Source organism: Tiliqua scincoides, chromosome 3, assembly GCF_035046505.1.
Source record: "Tiliqua scincoides isolate rTilSci1 chromosome 3, rTilSci1.hap2, whole genome shotgun sequence".
NCBI lineage: Eukaryota > Metazoa > Chordata > Lepidosauria > Squamata > Scincidae > Tiliqua > Tiliqua scincoides.
The window spans coordinates 155,357,715-155,373,675 of NC_089823.1; the positions used below are offsets into that span (position 1 = coordinate 155,357,715).

The 15,961-nt window shown below is 41.5% G+C and overlaps 1 protein-coding gene across 2 annotated transcripts in view; it reads left to right on the top strand.

The window, feature by feature from the left end:
- The window catches only part of MCU (mitochondrial calcium uniporter), a 124,205-nt gene extending 116,509 nt beyond the window's left edge, over positions 1–7,696 (top strand). Inside the window, exons 5-8 of one of the 2 annotated variants that reach the window (XM_066620439.1) lie at positions 661–821; positions 2,654–2,857; positions 4,241–4,357; positions 5,783–7,696. In XM_066620439.1, coding sequence (XP_066476536.1) covers positions 661–821; positions 2,654–2,857; positions 4,241–4,357; positions 5,783–5,860 — 560 coding nt within the window. In that variant the 3' untranslated portion in view covers positions 5,861–7,696. The remainder of the gene's footprint in view (positions 1–660; positions 822–2,653; positions 2,858–4,240; positions 4,358–5,782) is intronic. The other variant, XM_066620438.1, reaches the window with a different exon arrangement.
- The last annotated feature ends 8,265 nt before the right edge of the window (positions 7,697–15,961 follow it).

Below are 15,961 nucleotides of genomic sequence, written 5' to 3' on the forward strand. Positions count from 1 at the left end.
CACGGCACAGTGGTTGAAAATGGCTACTCTATTTGATTATGGAATAATTTATTCCAGTTGATTAAGCTAATATATGTGGTTTAAACCACTAGTGTTGCTATTGATGCATTAAATTGAGGTAGATCAAGTGGCAGTGGATCTTAAATCATGAATGATGAATTTAGGCGTTGACTTTTCAAAAGCATGCCATGTTTTCCTTTCTTCCCGGCCTGTATTGTAAGATCAGTGTCCACCCAGGTTATGGGGAAGCTTCTGCTTGTATCATTGGGAGCTATATGACTAGCTCTGAACAACAGATAATACAATTTGTAAACTTGGCCTATTGTTGAAATTAGATTCTCAAAAACTGAACAAAAGTGAGATCCTGGGCCTTTTTATCTCTGTAACTGCTGATGAAAACTGATCTCATGTATATGCTTTTATTACAGGAGATGCAAGTACAAGAAAATTACTAACTGTTTTTGAATTATCATTTGACTTGTAGTAAGCTTGTGAGAATATGGCGGTTGTTAGTCTTTCCATGAGTTTTTGTTTGAAACCCGGATTGTATGGGTTCTATAAAACCCTGTGTGAAAGGAACACATTTGTAACTTTGGTTTTTATAAGCTGTTGGAAAAACGTGGTGGCTAGAATGCTAAAAAATCCCTTCTGTTTCTTTAGTTCTCTTAAGCCACGAAGATGCAACCACACTGAATGATGTAAAGACACTGGTTCAACAGCTTTACACCACGCTGTGTATTGAGGAACACCAGCTGAATAAGGAGAAGGAACTCATTGGAAGGCTAGAAGACCTCAAGCAGGAGCTGGCACCCTTGGAAAAGGTGGGGGATCTCTGTTTCATTGGGTTGCATTCTGATTTGCTTTGACAAATGAATAGGTGACTGACTGGGCATCAGTTGTATTGGAGAGCCAACAATAAGCTCAATTGAAAAAGTAGAACTTAGTAGTTTTTTTTGTTGCTAATAAGATTTAGCTCCTAAAGGAAAACCTAGAGTATGTACTCCTCTCAGGCCTCTACAAGAGCACCAAAACATTAAATATGTTGAAAGTGAGTTATGTTGGGGTGGAGGATAAAAGTGCACACTCGTACACAAAATAAATTTTCTGGGCTAAACTTTCAAGTAATTATAGTATGTATCCCAGACAGAACCGACTTTAAGCCAGTTGGTCCAACTGCCCCAGTTGGACCCCACACTAGGGTAATCTACTCTTGTCAAAATGGACATATTGATTTTTTTTTCTAAACAAAGAATAAACTATTTTTTGTACATCATTTCATAGTCACGAAAATGAGTGTTTTTGTAACTGATTACTTTCCAATGGTAATCACACATTTTTTTTACTTGTAGGATGACATGTATGCAATTTTATATTAAAATGTTTTTAGATCCATTTGGTCCATTAACTCACATGCAATTTAAATGCACATTTTGATGGCTTTCCATTCTACCCTAGAAATATAAAGTCTATAATTTTATTTATATCTTTAAGATTCTACAGACCTTGACTATGACCTTGGGGCCCCCACAAAAAATCTTTCCAGTTGAGCCCTGCTGCTCCTAAGGCCTGCCCTTATGTCAGATATTACCATAGTAGCCTCTTTCAAAAAAGTTATTCACTCTACATACCAAAGAAATAAATTGGGCAAAGAGTACTTTAATCCTGACCCTCTTTCCCAGGTGGTGCTTGCATAGACTGATTTCCTTGAGATATGTTGAGCTGGACTAAAGCAGTAGTGCAGCACTTTGGAAGTGATCTGTAGTAACTTTCCTTTGGACTGTGTATTGTCTGTTTTTTTTAAGCTCTTTGCTTAAATGCCAGCAAGTGAGAATTATTAGCTAAATTGCTAAATCATTCTGCTTATTTTTCTTTAATCACAGCTGTAAACTATGCCAGACAACATATACAATATAAAAGCTAGTAGGATGTTTCACCACTTCTGTTTTTCATTGCCGGAAAGTGAGTACACTGTTAAGAAGGCAGTTGCTTTCCAGAGGGCTTTGAGAAATGTTGTGTACTTCTTTGGAAGCAAATTGGCTGATTTGAAAGGGCTCCAGCCAGGTGCTTGAAATGGCATGTGGAAGCCCTTCCTAGTCAGGTATTGTGTACTCAAGAAAAAGCTCTGGCATCAGGTAGTATCTTTTCCTTGGAGCAGTTCATCTGGCGTCTAGCCTTTTATTTCAGCAAGCAGACTGGAATCCTTCCCAACAGCATAACTACTCATGAGTAAGCACCCCAGTTTTTTGCTTCATAAATAGGGTGAGGTGCAAACTCAAACATTTTTGTGCTCCTTGGCATAGGCATTTCCACAAAGAGCATCATAAGAGTTTTAGGAAAAAGGGATAGCTTGCCGCTTCCTCAAGAAAGAAGTGAGTGGTTATAAACACACCTTCAGAGTGGCTGATGGTTCAAAAATGAAGCTGGTGTATTTAGCAGAAATATGGTTTCATGAAATACTTAGTCTCAGTTTGAACTTGAAATGTCAGTCAATCATTATAAAAAGCACTCTATAGAGCAGTATTGAGAACATCAGTCTTAATGTATGTGCTTATCTCACCTTTTAAAAAAAAGAAAGAGAGAGAGAGAGCTGAAAAATGACTCAGCATCTTGAGATGTAGACAACAGGCTAGTTCTGACTATTTTTGTCCTGCAGATAAAGATGGAAATCTGCAGAAAATCAGAGAAGAGGACCACCTGGGTGCTTTGGGGTGGGCTGGCTTACATGGCCACTCAGTTTGGGATTCTGGCTCGGCTCACCTGGTGGGAATACTCTTGGGACATTATGGAGCCAGTCACCTACTTCATCACATATGGAAGTGCCATGGCGATGTATGCATACTTCGTAGTAACGCGCCAGGTGAGACTTGAATTTGGTTTTATTCTACCTTTTCAAAATAAGGTTTATGAAAAATCATTTTCTTAAATGTTTTTCACCAGTACTGCTTCTTGTTTGCAAACCAGAGTAATCGTAGGCCTGGTTCACATGCATATGTTCATGAAATTGAGGATTCACCAAAGAGTATTTTCATATCACCTCAAATGCAGTACTGTTCAGTTGTCACTCATCAAGTGATATGCATGCATATGTGAACCAGTCCTTAAGGGTTTTTCTGATCTAGCCAATCCCCCTCAAAAAGAGAGGTGATCGGTTTTTCCATCTTGATTTACATGACTTTCTGTGTTTTTCAAGCTATCATTCTGGAATGCTAAGCTCTAGGGCAAGGGTACCCAAACTGCAACCATGAGGCCACTTGCGGCCTTTGAGAACACTCAGTCCGGCCCTCAGGGAGCCCCCAGTCTCCAATGAGCCTCTGGCCCTCCGGAGACTTGCTGAAGTCTGCGCTGGCCTGATGCAACTGTTCTCAGCGTGATGGCCAACTGTTCGACCTCTTGCGTGAGCTGTGAGACGAGGGCTCCCTCCACTGCTTGCTGTTTCACATCTGTGATGCAACAGCGGCAGCAAAGGAAAGGCTGGCCTTGCTTTGTGCAAGGCCTTTGATAGGCCTTGAGCTATTGCAAGACTTTCATTCATTCATATTAAGTTCCATCTCTAATATATTCATTTATGTAAATTTATTCAAATTTGAAATGTAAATTCTTTTTTTCCCGGCCCATGACACAGTGTCAGAGATGATGTGGCCCTCCTGCCAAAAAGTTTGGACACCCCTGCTCTGGGGGAGACAGAGTTTTACTGTCATCCTTGCAAAGGCTCCCTGAACATTAATTGGGCTGAGTAAACGCCCTCATTAAATTAGGGTCTTGTTTCCAAACTGCTGTGTATATAAAGAGGCACTGCATGCTTGCCCTGTTCTGAGTTTGCTTACCACTGCATTTCTGAGAAGGCAGAGCAACTGACTACTAGACCTGGAACACAATTTTATGCTTGTCTATTCAATGAGGCTTACTCTCAGGAGTGTGTGCATAGGATTGCAGTCCTTGTGCGCGTGCGTGCGTGTGTGTGTGCTAGAGAATTTGTATCTCGCCCGTCAGCCAACAAGGCTCTCTCAGTGGTTTACGTAAACAATGGGAAATCATTACAACAGGAAAAGCTCCAGCTGAGGTTCATGGATATAGATCAGATTTGGTGGTCTGTGATGTATTATTTCCCCATCCCATACTTTGTCAGTACAGGAATTAATCAATCAGCAGTTTTTTCCTCTTCTCTTCCCCAAACCTTGATGAACATTAATGTTAAGTCATGTCCTGATAATTTATTTTCATTCTTCCTCACTTTCCTCAGGAGTATGTATACCCAGATGCCAGAGACAGGCAATACTTATTATTTTTCCATAAAGGAGCCAAAAAGACGCGTTTTGACCTAGAAAAATACAATCAACTCAAGGATGCTATTGCTCAGGTAATAAAAAGTAATTTCTCAGCAGGGGTGAAGTGAATTCCTCCATGTTTGTTTTTGATTATTAATTGATGCATTTTATGTTGCAAGTTGATGGTCGGAATTTTTCCCATCTCCTTTCTACTTCACCAAGAGGTATACCTTTTAAAAAGTTAAGAAAAGCATTGCATGTTTAGTTAGACTTGATCACATTGATATTGATAACATCCTAGTACAAAGGATGTTTTGACTTTGATAACATCCTAGTACAAAGTTGGGGTGGCTGTTTAAACTTGTAAGGATATCACCTGAGAAAACAAAGCCCTGCTTCTGTTTTGAGGTGACTGATGCGGGTGTGCCAGAAGGATTTGGATATGTCTATGGGGTGCATAGCAGCCACTTTAAGTATAACACAAGCCCTAAGTAGTTGGCATCACACACCAAACATTTTGCCTACTCTTTGCCAAGGCAAATGGCTTAAGAGGATTCACATGGCCAGGAAAGTGATCTAACACATGCAGGAATTTCATGCAGTTAGTTCATGACTAATGGTCATGTGAGCTATGCAAGAAACTCTACTCCTCTCCATAGTATATCCTAGCAGTAAGGCTTTACTGATTTTATAACATTGTTTCCCAAACAGATTTATTTTTAAATCTATTTAGATTTAGCCATATTTAGATTTAGATATGAATCGTTATGGCCCTTGCTGTTAGAACAATAGGGGAATAGAGGAGGTAACAAGGAGACTGTCCAGATGTGGGGATAACACCTGAGTTGCAGATTAAGAAGCTATTTCATAATTGTGTTCTCTCTTCCCGAAAAGGTTGCTGTTCTGTTAAATTTCCATTTACGTTTAACATTAATGTGGGTTTGTCGTATGCCATCTTATTCTTACAATTATTATTATTAGCAGTACAATTTTTTCTTTATTTTACTGTTCCGACTGGTTAGATGGCATTCTGGAATGTAACCAGTATCGTGCTTCCCAGTCCAGTGAACTTCAGAACAGGCCAAATAAAGTAATCTTCTAATTGATACGATTCCTGCATTTGTCTTGCCTAAGGCCTTGGCTCTGGTCTGTCAGGTTTTTGAAACCAAAGTTGCTTTTTCATGAAATGCCATCTTCCCTGCCATTGGGTTCTGTGGAATATTAGATTCTGGGTTGTATGTAGGCAAGTCCTGAGCATTTTCTGATGGAATGCGCATACGGTCTCTAAGACAGGGAGAGGCAGTTTGTTCAGTATCTTACTGCAGATGAAATTCTTTGTGAATTAGGATATTTCACTGAATATTTAGATAACGTTTTTGCTTGTATATTGCCAATATTTCTGATGCAAAGTTGTATGTGGGGTGGAGGTTAGTTTCTAATTGTGTAGAGCCTAAAATATTATGCACTGTGTTAAGCAGAAAGATGGTTCTTATGGCTTTGCTTTTCTTAATTTTCAGGCAGAATTGGATCTTAAGAGGCTTCGAGACCCCTTGCAAGTGCATTTGCCTGTCCGACAAATCAGTGATAAAGACTGATCAGCAGAGGACCTCTGAACCCTGGCAGAATTGGCAAATGTGTTCATAGCTCTCGCCTTTCTAACTAAAGCATTGCAGGTGGAAGCTGGGAGATCTCGTAAGAGTGGAGGGCTTTTTTTACCATTAAAAAAGAACAAGGACCTTAGCTGGGGAAGGGGCAATGTGTTCAATCAGAAGGTCAGGCATGGTGGGATGTTAAGTCTTGTTTTCAAAAGACTTGGCAAGTATTGTCACATTCAAATGTTCTTTGTTTCTGAATGAAAATATATATTCAACAATGGGGCATTTCATGAAGAGAATGTTGGGGGGCATACTTTTCCAGCTTTGCAGTGTCTGCCTCTTGATGATGCACCAGCAGCCTGCTCAGCTTTTTAATAATAATAAAAAATCTTCTATTTCCAAGCACCAATAATAATGCACCAAAAAAGTAAAGGAAAAAAATCTGGCCCTCTTAAGAAGTTATGGCTGGTGGTCCAAACTAGAGCTCTGCCTTCAGCCACATGCGGTCTAGATTGGGGCTTGTGAGTCTTTTGTAAATTAATGTGAAACTGCTTTTTACTTAAAAACAAAAACACTTGTCCACTTCCTTGTCCACTTGATGTCAATCAGGCTTTCCTCTTTATTGGAAGATTATGTCACTGATCAGTTTTATCAGGATCATGAACTAAAATGATCCATGTCCTGAACATGGAACAATTGACACTTTGAATTATTCCTGAATACCTTGTTAAACTTCAGCAAGTCCCAAGGCCCCAGATCTACTTCTTAGATATAAACGGTGATGTTGCATGAGAGAATTTTGAATATTCAGTCTTAAGGGGGGAAGTTCCCCACCCTTTCCACCCCCAAATCAGGTAGCCATCTGGATTACCAAATCAAAAAGGTTGTGTTTTTAAAATATTTATGCATTGGGTACTTGGTTTAAAATAATGACAAAGCAGCTTTAGAGCAGGAACAATTAAATTTTATGTTTGTGTAGCAGAATTGCGTGTCTTGCTGAGATTGCCTGGTCTGGAGGTTGTGTCAAAGACAGGGGCAAAAAACACCGAGTTCCATGTTGATTCACAAGCCCTCTCCTATTTAAGTAGCTTTAAATGAATGCTCTGATGCCTTAAGGGTCAGGGTTTCTGTGGGCTAGCAGATTGCAAACCTCTTTCTTATTTTAAACAATTAAGGAAATGGCACTCATTGCCCTCCACCTCCTTGCAAACCAGCTGATTTTTTTCCTGAAGCGGATCTCGCATCCTGCACTGAGTGGAATCAGCCACCACTTATCGTCCTGTTTGATAAATACTGTGGAGACAGGATGGAGGTTGGAGAAGGGCTCTAAGCTTAATTTGCAGAAAGGCCAGGTGTTTCCTTTTGAGTTCACCACTTCTCACTGTGTCAAGGCAAGAGGCTCCCACTTTCTGGAGAACCATGTTTTAAAGTGTATAAAATAAATATAAACCAGACGCCAGGTGCCTTGCAGATGTGGAAGCGCAGATGGGAATGTTGCTGCCTCCTCTCACTCGATGGCATGTTAGACTGAATGGATGCATGTTCCAAGGTGTTCCCCCCCACCCTCTTTTTTTTGTTTTAGTTACATTTTTGATTTTCTTTTTGTTTTTTTTAAGATCTGTTGTATCCTCTTTGTATGCAGCATTTTAAAAGGAAGACAATGAGTGGTCCCATAGCGGAATCCTTTCTGTGTGTTTGGGGTGAGGGAGGGGGCATGGAGAAAAGTCCTTAAAAAAATAATAAAATACTGAACATGTGTAAAATCCTGTATCATTTATTAAATATGTATAAAAGAGCAATGTACTTCTGGATCAATAAATATTCAGTTTTTGAAAATGGTGTGTTGAAATTGTTTTGTGCCCAACAAAAGGGAGAAAATCTTTGGTGAAGAAGTTTGCTAAGTTTGATATGGCAAATTGTCTCCTCTCTTGTAATTAAATAAAATACCTGATTGGTCTTGGTAGTTACAGTCAAGAGAAAACCAAGATGTCTTAGGGCCACCTCATGCATAACATATAAACCCCACACAGATAGCACCAGTACTTCTAGTAGAAAAGTAGCGTGCATATATCATAGTTTGTGATCATGTGTGGGGTTTTGTGCTCTGTGTGTATGTTCTAGAAATCCATGGCTGAGTGACTCTCCAATGCATATACCCCAAATGTGTGCATGGTGTGAGAAACTAATGTGTGATCACATGCGACTGACCATGTGCCTGCTTTTGCATTATTTTCTACCTAGAAATGCTGCTTCAGTGGATATTTATAAAATTAGTGGTAGAGGTAAATCTTTAATCCAAGGTTCTATACTTGGTATTATCAAGTAGAGCTGGAAAACCCTTTGTCCAAAACCCTGAAGAGCCACTGCCAGTCAATATTAACATCACTGAACTAGATGGAAGCAGCTTCATTTGTAGGCCTTACAGTATTCCTTAAAACTTAGTAGGAAGCACATGTGTATCTTAGCTTCTTTTGCTTGTCTTATAGGTGGCATTATTTTATCGTATTGCATCTTATTTTTTTAGTGGGGATTAGCCAGCAAGGCTGCCAGAGCACCTTACATAACAATCTATAAAACTGATAAAAATAGCAAACCAATAAAATGGATAAAAGAGCAGATAGTCTCAATGATAAAATACCATTCAAACAAAGATCTATGGTAAATGGCCTAAGCAAATAAAAGGTTTTCACCTGACCAATAAGAAAACAAACTCAGCACCAGACACACTTCCCTGGATGCTGACATTCTAAAGTCAGAGTGCTGTTATTGCAAAGCCTTCATCACCAGTCACCACCCAGTAACCTGATGATGAGGGAACCTAGAGAAGGTTGTCCAAGAAACTATCATACCCTAACAGATTCATGCAAGGAAAAGCATACCTGGATCCCAGGCTGTTTAATACCCTAAAAACTACCACTAGTTAAAACTGCCACTTTGAGTTGTGTCCAAAAATGACTTTGAATAGTTGAAGCTATGTTAAGACTGGTGATGCTAGCCACTGTATTTTGAACTAACTGCAGTATTCCAGCAAAGTTCAAGGTTAGCCCCATGTACAACATATTGCAAAATGGGATGTTGCCAGAGCATGAATAACTTCAGCCATGCTCTAGGAAGGGCCCACAAGCCTAAAGGTCATGAAAAGTGTTTCCTGCCACAGAGGAAACTAGGATCTGCAAAAGCAAGGCTAGCTCTAATAACATCCCAGCCTGCACACCTGATCTTTCAGAGGGACTGTGACTTCAACTGAGACCATGATTTATATCTTCTTTCCAGTCAAACCACCCAGCAATGGTAGTTCCATTTTTGTCTGAACGAAGCTTCAGTTTGTTGGCTATCTTCCAGTCGGTTAGTAAATCCAAGCACTGGTTCAGCACTTCCACCACTTAGAGGTGGATGTCATCAGCTTATTGATGACATCTCACACCAAATCTCCAGAAGATCTCACTCAGCAGTTTCATGTAGATAATGAAAAGCATGGGAGACCAGAGGCAGCTCTACTGTACACTGTCCAATTGCCATGGGGCAAAGCAATGTTCCCCCTGCACCATCTTCCATAAAGAGCTATCAAAGATAGGTATAAAGTCCCTGAAGCCTAATCTTACCCCATCCCTACTCCAAATAGTCATTTCAGAAGGATACCACAGTTGACAGTGTGGAAAGCCACTGAGAGGTCCAAGTGAATTAAACTCCCACTGTCTGTCAAAACTAACCTTTCAGCGTGACCAAGCTATTTTTGTTGAACCGGTGCAAGAACCTGGCTTTAAGTGGATCAAAATAATCTATGTCATCCGAGTGTGTTACAAGGGGGAATGAAGGGCAATTGCCACCACCTAATAAAGTCAGTCCACACTGCAGAACATCATTTGCTTAACAACATGCGCGTGTAAGATGGAACTGGCCGTTCCAGATCTCCTTTGCCCACCTCCCCTGCCTCAACTCTTCTTCTTTCAACCCAATTTTGGTTGAATGTTTCATTTTGTTTATATCATCACTTTATTCACCAAACCCTTTCTCTGAGTGTCAAACCCAGTATGTGTAAGTCTACAATACTCTGTATTAGAAGCCAACTTTCTTTTCCAATAGCAAAAAGGTGGGGGGGGGGGTGGGCCTGTGAAACTTGGCAAAAGCAAGGCTGGGTGTAGGGAAGTACTAGCACTTTGCTGCCTCTGCAGTTTTGGACAGGATTGCAGTCTTTCCTATCAAGCTTTTTTTGGTTCAGAAAACTTCCATTGGATTCCAATTGACTTCCTTTAAACCTAAAAATAGTGCCTGGGGCAATCCCTATAAAGTAGTAACACACATTCTTTTGCCAAATTTCATGAATTCTTGGCAAAGAAAATGCTAATCAGGGTTCTAGATGAGTAGTAGCACTAAGGGATGTTGATCATTCCTTCTGGATATTTTTATCCTGACTTTTGGCCTCTGAAGAAGCCCCAGGGCAGTTTCCATCAATGAAAGACATGAACACATTGGTAAAAACATAAAAACATCACCATAAAAGCATTGCAACAGAAAAAAACAGAGGGAGGGGCAGGGGCAGGAATATGCCTTGTTACCTTTCTCCACACAGGGCACTTGGTGAATTTGGATTGAACCAATTCAAACCCCTTTACATAGAGAGGCACCCACAAGTGGATGTGCCAATGGTGACTCTGCCATTTTGTTTTTGTTTCCTGCTAGGCATTTAAGCGGAGATCTCACTGAGGACGTACATCTGTGGCACATGGAAAACTGACATATCTGAGAGGAAGCAAGGCTAGGATCTTCACATTGTCTTTCTTATATATAAAACCAGCATGTGAGTCCGTGTCCGAAGCAGTACAGTCCAAACACAGATTTACATTATAGAGGGAACTAAGACCCTCATGAGATTATTTGCAGAGAGATATATGCAGAAGGGTTTGTGTGGCTGTGTTCCAGCTCCAACAATCTTTTTCCGTACCTGGCTGCTTGCTCAAGATTAGAATCAGCAGGATATTTAGTTTCTTGGCTGTAACCCCTAAATATCTGGTGCCAGGAGATTTTCTTATTATGCTTCACTGATTTCGTGATTGATTAGCATTCAGACCAGTAGTCCGTTATGGAGTGTGAAAGCTGTGTTGGAAAAACAGTACTGTACCTTCCGTCTATCCTTGTTCGATCTATCTGGTTGTGACAAAAAGTAGCATTTTACTGTGTGCCATAACACAAGCACAACACACTCTTTCCCAGGTGCTGCTGTCTGCATCAGATTATGTATAGAACTGGTCCCCAGTGACATTCCTTCTCATTCTCCTCCTGTCAGCTAGTAAAAATCCTTGATATCAAATGCAGAGAGAAGTGTGGAACTAGGGGATTAGCTTTTCCCCACACTTGCATTAGCATTAAAAAGCAGAGTTTCAGGGGAAGGTGAGGTGGCATTAGAACAGTTCCATTTTACAGCCAGTTCTGACACCCATGGTAATGTTCTCTTGAAATTTGCATGGGGCACTTGTTTAGGGATAATTTGCTATTTATATCCTGCTTCTCAAACAACATCAACAAAATATGTGAAAGAGGTTTATCTAGTAAAAGTAATTAGAAAATCCAGCTCTTGGGAATTTCTCTAGGTTGACATGCTTGCTTACAGGATTTGCTTCCCACCCCCTCACCCTTTTCAGTAGCATGATAATTAGGTGGTGTTAATTAGAGCAAACCTGAAAGAAAATCACCTACTATGTTTTTCTTTAAAGACAAAGATAGAAGATTACTAGGTAATTATGTTTCTAACAAAAACTACAAACAAGCAAACAAAAGAGTTATTGATCATTACTTTGATCAAAACAAGAAATAAAAGTATGGGATAAATGTGCCTTCTCTCCCTACACATGTGCAGTATCCTGCAGATTTTCCTAGCATAGTCTCCTTGTGGTTAGTTCCTGATCCTGGTTGGGGGCAGCATCTTTGTGGCTGCCTCATGTCTGCCTCTCTAGGGTGGTGAAACAAAAAGAGGGAGAGCAGAGTCCAAAAGAGTTCTCATTTTTAGATAGCGTTCTTTTGATTAAATCTACAGGACAATGAACTTCCTTGTCCTCCCCTAAGCTCCCCCAAGGGAGACTCTCCAGGGCCCTCGCTACTTGATCATGGCATTTGTGTCTGAAGAGTTTTCTTGCTTGGGCTCTTGATTGAGGAATTTAAACCTGAAATCAGAACTGGTATCCGGCATGGGTGAGTTGGTTAGGCCCTCCCAGCTGGGCTGAATCTGAACACTTAGCACAGGTGGTAGCAGTGGTCCCCAGTGCACCATCAGGGGGAGTTAGGAGGTTCCAGTTACCAGTCAGGTAAAATACATTTTATCTCACAAGTTCTTTAGTATTCCTTGGGTATGTTGGAGAACATTTGAGACATCTATCATTCTTGTAAGCCTGCTGGCATCATGATATGTTCCTCCTGTGTAATGGTGCTGCCGTGCTGTTGTTTACCGGTCACTCTTATGACCTGCTTAGCTCTTTTCCAACCACCACTTACCTATGTGTCAACAAAGCACATGGAGGACTACACTGAGAAATATTCCTGGCAACTGGAAGTAAAATGTGTGCATATCCTTCAAAGCAAAGAAAGATAATGGAGTTCTGAGGTTAGGGCTTAAGAGATTTGGATTCTCCCATTTCCACAGCTTATTTTCTCATGTTTCTCATTTTCTCCTGAATTCTTATTTATTTTATATACTGCTATCTCAGCATTCTGTTGCCGTACTTGTGTCTTCTGTTCCAAGTGATTTTTTGTGTTTTACTTTTGCCCTGAAGGAATATGATCCAATGGAATCCTAGTATAACTTGTTTATCCCAACTGAGCTCTCTCCTCACCTTAATGCTCAGTACACCTTTTCAGAAGTGTGTCTGGGCTCAGTTGGAAACAACAACTTTAGGCAGGACCTTGCCACATGAGACTGTTTCCTGGTGGATTCCCAGGAAGTGCTCTTTTTTCCTGAATGTTCCTTCTCCTTTCCCTAACTCTCCAGACCAGTGTTTCTCAAACTTTGGGTCGGGACCCACTAGGTGGGTTGTGAGCCAATTTCAGGTGGGTCCCAATTCATTTCAATATTTTTAATTTATTAGACTTGACACTACCATGGTATGCGACCTCATTTGGGGAATGTTGCAGACTTGTACTTTGAACAAGCTACTATGTATATTCTTTTAACAATAGTAAATGGGACTTACTCCTAGGTAAGTGTGGGTAGAATTGCAGCCTAGAATTGTTAAAAGTTTTCCTGCTTGATAATGTCATTACTGGTCATGACATCACTTCCAGTGGGTCCTGACAGATTCTCATTCTACAAAGTGGGTCCCTATGCTAAATGTGTGAGAACTACTGGTCCAGACTATTGGTCAAATCCTCTTGGTGCCTAATGCTGCTGGAACAAGCATTTTGGCACTTTCCAGTTGTTGCCAAAGGTGACACGCCAGAGCATGCAGCCTGGCCACCACTGCAAGTGCTGAATGGCTTACTCTAAGCGCCAGCAGACAACAGATGCCTACTGGCACAAGTGAGTACATGCAGGGAGTAGGAAGGAGGCAAGTGTGGGTGGAACAGAGCAGCAACGTGGCAGAGAGGAAGAACTGGGAAGAGGGTCATTTCAGAAGTGGCAGCACACGCCGAAACCTAATCCCCTTCTTGGCCTCAAAACACCTTCCCAGGTTCACTTGGACTTGCACCAGCAATGTCACTGGCACAGCTCCGAGTAGACTAGATGGGCCAGCACAAGCTCACCCTGGGCAACGGAACAAATGCTCAATTTCCATGAGGAGGTCTCCAGAAGCAGAAATGCCCCTGCAGGAAGCAGTGGACACCACATTTGCCACCACTTAAGCGCTGTGCAGGGAGTTATGGGGGATTGGGCTGTATGTTTGCTATAGCCAGGACTGGACCATCTGTGGGGCTGACTAAAGTGGTTGGCTCAGACAGTGAATGGACAGGGAACGCCCACCTGCCTCCACCACAACTCCTGAATCTGAAATGGAAAAAGGGAGCAGAGCAGACAAGGAAGATGAGAGGGTTGGGCAAGAGTGTCTCTGACTTCCTCTTCCACTCCATTTCTGTCTTTCCTTTGCAATCTAGCAGTAGGAGAAGGAGCAGCAGGGGCTGGTGCACCACTAAATAAGGGGAGCAGGAATGTGGCATACTGCCTCAGGCACCGGGATGCCTTGGGTCTGCCCTGGCTATAGTATGTGGCATAAAATGAAGATTTCTGCAAAATTGGTAGTAGACACAGGATTCACAACATTTTTCAGATCACCTGTTAGCTGCATCACCTGTTAGGTGCAGTAGAGTTGGTGCCAGAAATAAATCATATCTATGGCACATATGCACAATGAAATGGTGCAGTGTGTAAGTGTCAGCATGGATGCATTTCACGATCTGAGGAATATATAATAGCAGCATATTCTATGAAAGGTTAAAGGAAGGGCTTGCAATGCAATGTTCAGTAGTGTCCCTGTTTCACTTCACATTGGGTAGAGAGTGATGATGGGCATTCATAGGGCTTTATCACTCATTATTGCTGTTTTTCCCAATAAGAATTAAAACACATCCTCAGATAAGTCTGCAGAAGTTACTAGCTCTAATCAATAACAACTGTTTACTTTGGGGCACCCCAACACAGGTCTTTGGTCAAGAGTCAAATGTCAGAGATGCATGTAGGCCATGTCCAACTTAAGAGACCATCTATTCCCCTCCACTATTTTACCAGACCTATTATTCCAACTCCCCCCTTCCTTGTTTGGAGAAGTTGCATGAACCAGTGGCGTAACTAAGGGGGTGCAGGGGGTGGCAATTTTACTGGGCAACAAGGTGAGTTTAGTGGCCAAAATTGTGAAAATCTTGGTATATACAAATAATACCATCATGTTATATATCATTAGAAAGATAATTTGATGCTGAATGCAATGAAACAAGCCACATTGGAATATCTGTATCCTTTCAAAAGTTGTGGCCAATTAACCGGAAAACTATTTATTTATTTATTTATTTATTTATTTATTTATTTATTTAATAAATTTGATTTTGTCATGGGGGGCTACAAAATCTTCTTTGACCCTCAGTAGCAGATGCCTTAGCTATGCCACTGCCCCATTTTTTAGTTGGGCATGGGTGTGACGTCACTTCCAGGGCATCATTTTGCGCTTGGCACTGGGCTACATTTTCATTAGCTACACCACTGGCATGAACATTTCCAGATGTGATTCCACTTGCATAATTGCAGTATGGAGGCGAACAAGACATGACACAATCCTGGGATATGATGCCACAAGAAAAACCAGGCCAGTGTGGCACCAGAAGGACAAAGGCCCCAACTTCAGGAGCCTCCCACCAAACCTAGTTCAATTTCTATGCCTCCTCATGGATCCAAAAGGGTGCAGCAACTAAGGCATTTTTGAAAGATTGAAGATCTCCACCATTGACCAGACCCTAAATTAAAATATCTTGTTCTGATTCAGAGCCAGTCACATCACTAGGGGGCTGCACTGGGAGTGGGCAGCACTGGGTGACGCACACGGGGGGGGCGTGGCATCACTATCGACCACAATTGTTAAAATCTTGGTATTTTTGAATAATACCATCATATTTTATATCAATAGATGTGTGATTTCATGCAGAATGCAATGAAATGAACCATGTTGAAATACCTCTATTCTATCAAACGTTATAGCCAAAAAAAACCAGCAGGAGGGGGGCAATGGTACATCACCATGCCCACTGCATGGGCGGAGGCCCATCAAAAGAGTGATGCTCTGGCCTTCTGCACCAGCTGACAGAATCCCTAGTGACCCTGCTGCTCAGAGCAGTCCATGGACCCACCTGAACTTTATTTTAATCTAGGAAGCTGAGGAAGCTGAACCAGCCCAACCCCAAGGAAGTGAATATAAACCAGTGTTTCTCAGCCAGTGGTAAGGGTACCACCAGTGGTACTTGAGGTGGTATCTGGTGGTACTTGCAGGACCCCTGGACACTTGCTGCCTGGCAGCAAGACCAGGAACACAACACAACAAACAGCAGTAGGAGATTCAGCTCAGCAGGCAGAGCTCCAAAGCATGCTTTTCTGCTCTTGAAAATGCCCTCCCAACCACCTTGAGCCTCTTA